The 6043-nt window shown below is 40.0% G+C and overlaps 1 protein-coding gene across 1 annotated transcript in view; it reads right to left on the bottom strand.

Annotated features, from left to right (window-relative positions):
- Nucleotides 1–422: 422 nt before the first annotated feature.
- cpne5a (copine Va) overlaps nt 423–6043 on the bottom strand; it is a 56623-nt gene continuing 51002 nt past the window's right edge. Inside the window, exons 17-20 of the mRNA XM_028409539.1 lie at nt 5492–5594; nt 3070–3127; nt 2826–2899; nt 423–2382 (exon numbers count right to left, since the gene is read on the bottom strand). Of these exons, the coding sequence (XP_028265340.1) occupies nt 2194–2382; nt 2826–2899; nt 3070–3127; nt 5492–5594 (424 nt within the window). The 3' untranslated portion in view covers nt 423–2193. The remainder of the gene's footprint in view (nt 2383–2825; nt 2900–3069; nt 3128–5491; nt 5595–6043) is intronic.

The following is a 6043-nucleotide window of genomic DNA, read 5'->3' as shown; positions in this document are numbered from 1 at the left end:
ATGGAACGAATGTCATCACCAATGAAAAATTCAAAAAGATAAAAGCCAAATATGGATCTGGGCTTCTGACAGAAGCAGCTCGGTGCCTCTGGACTGAGTTTCTGGGGTGTCCTCAGACTCTCTCTGCTCTCTGGGAATTAAAGAACAGTAAATGGCTAACAATGACTGTGAAGCAACATGAATGGTGTGAACACAAAGTACAACAGAGCCTCACATTCTCAGAGAACAACTCTTTGTAAACATTGGTTTTCCAGTGTCATTCAATGAAACCCTTCTAGTACAAAAGGAAACCACAGAAAAACAAAAATAAATACATTTCTTAATGAAACCCATGAATGTTTACATTTTTCTTGAGGCAATGCAAATAGCCACAGTGGAAGTGTAAACAAGTCTTGACTTTGAATATTATACAACAAGGCTCGGTGATGCTGTAACTTTCACTACTCTAAAGATCATTAGTGACGAGCTGTAAGTATAAAAAGTACAGAACACTGGTGGAGACAGTGTGCAGTGGCTGAAATAGTCCTAATCTTTCAACAGCTTTAGCATCTCCAACATTTTCTGTGTGTACAACCTGCTGCTGCTGGCAGAGTAACACCTGGGTAACTGAATTTGGATATGTTTCCATATAAGAGGCACATTTGGATCAAGATATTGAGTGACTGAGATACTAAAGTAATGACCATTGTAAATAACTGAGGATGTACAGGGCCCCGATGGCCGTAATTGTCTTTATACACAGTCACTGAAAAGAAAACGCTGTGAACAAATGTGAATACATTGGTTTGGATTAACACAAAACTGTGCAATTGTATCATTAAATAATATCCCAATGATTTTTAAAATGGGCTGCTGTGCATTAGTGTAAAACAAAGTTACCTGGAAACAGTCTGTGTTCATTTGAGAAGAGTGAAAACACACTAAAAAAGATGGACCGCTTTTGTTTGGTACAATTATTCGTTGTGTTCTTTAGATCACCTCAAATGATTTGTGACTGTTCAATATTCGTTCTGGGAAAAGAAAAAAAAACAATCAATAGAAGGAGGGGAAAAATGTGTTGACATCGGTCTAATAAGAGTGTATTTGAAGGGTCAAAATCCCAGATAAACTATAACAAAAGAAACACAAAATGCAAAAACACAAATGAGATATGGCAGCATGACTTAAGCAGTATAATTTAGCTCCTTGCATACTAACAGGGAAAGCGTGTGCTTTGAATTAGTCCTCTATATTTCGTAAACATACTGTTTTTTAAAAGATAAATATAGCTTTAATATATCTGTATAATAGTTCTCTTACAAACATTCCTCCTGGTTCAAATGATGGTGTCTTAAGTTGAAAACATAGTTCCCATTCTTTTGATTGCGGCTGGTTCTTTTTAAAATAACGGTTCAGCTTATAAGCATTAGGCTTGTGCTTTTTATTTGGACAGCAATTAGTGCATTCTGTTGATATAAATATAAGAAATAGGTATAAGACGTGGTGCTGAGGAATCAGCACGGCCACAGCTCACAGGAGGTCCTCTACATTACATTACAGCTTGCAGGCAGAAATTATCCATCTGTGAAAAATGATTCATAAACTGCTGCTTAGGTTTTATAACATGCCTGTTTTATGTTACAGTCCTTAATAAAGTAGAAATGTGGGTTGTTTTAATTACACTAGTCACAAAATATAAGATGAAAACTACATTTGGGGGTATATGACTTCAGCCCCCAACCTTTAAAACATTTTAAAGGAATAAATTATTTCTGCAGTAAATAAATAAATTACTGTACACGTGATTTTCTACTTTAAACATACATCGATTTCAAAAGGTATCACAAACATGATACACACTGGCACGTCCTAATATATTTATGCCATCAAACAGGCCCTCTCTACAGGTTTACCTGCTACCCATAACATCACCACTTTGACAGCAAACAACTACAAACTTCCTTTAACATCAGTCTCCTCTGAATGTTCTCAGCCTCAGAGACACAAACACTCCCTGAACATCAGCAGGTTCCTCCACACAGCAGCCTCACCGCTCCAAACGTGAGACTGTCTTGTTTTCTTTAGCTGGTTTCTAATGTTTACGAAAGGGCCTCGGAAGGATTTCCATTTTCCCACTCAAACAGCGCTTGGTGAAGTTGCATTCTCTTCTGTCTGCATGCTCCTCCAGCCATTGCTGAGCTTTGTGGTGGGCACTCAGACAGGGTTGGTCTGGGGGTTGTCAACGGATGAGTAGGCTGGAGGGGCAACGCTGGGTTTAATTCCTCTGCTCTTCATGTAGGAGATCAGCTGGTCAGGAATCTCAGCCAGGACGTCTTTGGCCAACCGTGCCATGCTCAGCACATGGTTGCCTGTGCGGTCCATGTAGTCTCTGAAGGGGACAAACTGTTGCGACATTGGAGAGACGTTAGTCACCTTTTAAAATACAGCTGTGTCATAGAGAGGCAGGCGTTAACACTGAAAGGAGTCGGTCACAGGCCGGATTAAGACACAAAGTTCTGACAAAAGCTGATGTTTGTCTCTCCTTTGTGTTTGTCACAACTTTCATACAACAGCAGGATCTATGAGCGCCAACGCAAGAGAATGGCACAATGTAATGATTACATAATACATTTCCCAGGCAATCCAACAAAGGCCACACTCAACAACCTGTCACAGCACAGAGGGTTACATTCATCAACTTATATAGGCAGGCACGCAAATACCAGGTATAAAGAGTTAAGAGGAAAATTAGGAGAACAAATGTTACCACAAGGTCTAGGGTCTGTTATGTATGCCGAGTAAATTCCAGGATGAGCTGAGACTTAACATCATTAGAAACATCTCACCTGTACGATGTCTCTCTCTGCCAACTTTCCCCGCGAGGAGATTCTGATGTCATCCCCATCCAGCTCGACCATGGCTGCACAGAGACATATTTTATCAAAAAGAATCTCATCTAAACCGTTCACGTTAATGCTGTGGTTTAATGCTGATAGTGTACACTAGTTGTTACAGCCGTCCCTAATGCAAAGAGTCAACAAAGAGGCTTCTGCATATTTTTCTGTTATTATGTTATGTTAGTATTCTCACCATCAAACTCAGCTTGGCCAACTCCAACAATGATGATAGACATGGGGAGTTTAGCTGCCTGTCATGAACAAGAAGAACAAACAGTCACTCACACGCCTGGAATACATTTATTTGATGGGAATAAACAAATCATAGGATATCAGAGTAAGAGGGGGGGGGTACATTTCTAATTATGTGGACTTTTCTCCTCATCACATTTTGTAAAGTTAGCATGCAGATCCAGTAAGAATCCAAATAAAAAAGCAATAATAAGAGCATATAGCAAAGCAAATATAAATAATACATAACAAGTTTCTTTACTGTCACATTATGGTGCATGGTTTTGGTTGTGCAGACACCGAGGGAGAAAACGCAAAATACATTATTCAACTCGGGGGCTTCAGGCTGCAGCATATATAACAGAATATTTTAGTCTCACACACACACACACCAACGTTACAGGTCATGTTTGAATCACACTGTGTATATAGAAATCCCATTAAATTGTCTATTCATGGTGGTAGCATTCAGAAATGTTTTTTAAAAAAACAAACATCTAAACATAAAAGTCATTTAGCTTCTAAACAAATCGTAAGCTTACATGATGACAAGGGTCATCCTCTGAGCAGTCTGTGATGCAGAGGTTACAGCACTGTCTGAATTTAGACCACAGCCCTGATGTGCTGAATGTGAAAGCTCTGGCATGAATGAATGATATACGCTCGTGGTAGAAATGCATTTACGGGGATAAAAGTAGGCCAGCCTTCCTGGAAAAACCTCCCGAGGGGGGGAGGCTTGTCACAGATAGGAGTAAATAGTCTAGCGAGGGCCACCCCTTTCATGGTCATTTTTCTCCCTTCATCTTTTTTCCTTAGTTTCATCTTTTCCTGCACCGGGCTCATTCATTGTGACCTCTTGCTCTCATACAAAAAAAATACATATTCTGTTTGTCCCCTTTCCTGCAGGTCAGAAGCTGGCAGCACATACCTATAAATGCCAGATCAGATTCTGTATCCAGAGCTGAATTATTCAGTCGACACCATTTGTTACTTTGCCTGTACTGTAAAGTCACTCAGGGGATCTCACTCCATCATTCTGTCTGATCTCATACTTTCTCCTCTTACTGCACAAACGCACGATAAATACATTCAGCATAATAAACATTTCATGTTAAGAAAGAAACAGTAAGCAGCTGCCACTACCATAACAAACCAAAACTTCTGATAAATCAGTGTGTAGTCAAATGCAGGTGGCAAGTTTTGATGCAGAAGAAGAAGTAGTGAGCCTGGCAGTGTTGAAGGAGTAGCAGCCACTAAATGCGGCAACATTAACATTAGAAACATCCTTTTATACTGTCAGTGTCACAGTATCTTATATCATCTTGTTTCATCTTTTAAATTTAGTTGTAGTGAGTTTACATGTGTTCCACAAACTGTGAAATATTCATCAAGTTATTGGCTGAACAGACAACAAACTGGCAACTGCAAACATAATATAATACCTAGGAAACAAATTAATTTATGTTTTGGCCGACCAGGTCAGAGAGAGACTCTTTTTATAATTTATAAACCTAAAATGTAATTTGGAGCTTAAAAGAGAAACTTCAAAGGAGAAAGCTCTATTTATGCCAGAGGCTGTTCTGTTAGATATGTGGACATAATAATGACTGAGGGCTAAACTGCACAGGTTTGGGGAACAAGGGAATCAGAACAAACCTCACTGTACAGATTGGTATTAACCAAGTGTAATCTGTAGCTGTAAAGATACAGCAAAGCATATATGACAGCAGAAAAGCAGATATGATTGGTGCACATATTGGTGCACACATAACAGTTAATGATTTTGGGTAAAAGCAGATGACACAGATCCAGCTGGCATCTTCAGGCTGAGCAGAGTGCAGAGCAGCAGACAAGATCTTAAAAGGAAGGTGTGGCTGTTCGAATGGTTTGATTAACAGTCGCAAATTCCCTTTAAACCCAGTCTGCTGGGGGTCAGAGCAATGTGAGGGTCTGTAGGATTGATGATAATTCACTGAGAGCCAGTGAACAGATTACAACCATACTGTAGGCATTATTCACAAGTATACACATAAAATTACAATAAACAAAATGACAGGTGCTCAGTCACCGGTCTAGTTAGGAACCTTTTCTCTATTAAAGTGAACCTGTTGACCTGAGAGTAAATCTCAGCTGGGCCCCTCAGCCCCCAGAGAGTCTCAATAAGAAGGAAAAATATTGGACAAACAGAGCATCCAAGCACAGAGGGTGAGACAAGTGGAGCAGAAAACATCCCATAAATCCTCAAATCTAGTGCTGCTGGCTCATAAACCCTCAAAGTAACAGAAAGGCTGAGAGCAGCCACAGTAAGCTAAAAGCACCTGCAGAGCTGACGGGAAGGGAGAGAGGGGTCAACGTCCTCGGGCTAGTTTTAGAACAGCACTTACATTCACTATGGCCTCCTTGGTCTGAGACATGTCTGATATAACGCCATCAGTGATGATGAGCAGGACAAAGTATTGAGATCCATCCTGCACTGCTGCTGCATACCTGCATGAAAGAAATCAGCACCACAGAGTGGATTAAGAGCAGTCCATGGCAAAATAAGTTAAAATAAAGGAAAAACATACACACACTACATGTTCAATGGGTTACATAAACCTCTGAGAGCAGCAGAGAAGAACTACTCTGTCAGAGATTCAAAAATACATTAAGAAAACATGTCCTGCTGAAACAAACTCCCCCTTTACCCAGCGTGTGCCACAAAACCTTAATATAGACATGTAAAGAAGTAAAATATGTTGTGTAGCTCTTCACTTCTCAGAGGTCTATCAAGACACTATTACAAAACCCATCAGAGACACCCAGAGAGTGTGGCCTAGTTTCAGTTGCCCATCGCTGGCTGCTTTATGAATAATTAATTAAACTGTTTATGCAAGTGCAGCAGTCTTATTCTTTCAGAGCATCATTGATTGCTTGCAGCTCATTTGACCAGACTT

Source organism: Parambassis ranga, chromosome 7, assembly GCF_900634625.1.
Source record: "Parambassis ranga chromosome 7, fParRan2.1, whole genome shotgun sequence".
Taxonomy (NCBI): Eukaryota; Metazoa; Chordata; class Actinopteri; family Ambassidae; genus Parambassis; species Parambassis ranga.
The sequence above is the reverse complement of the archived record's forward strand: the minus strand, read 5'-3'. Positions and strand labels throughout refer to the sequence as shown.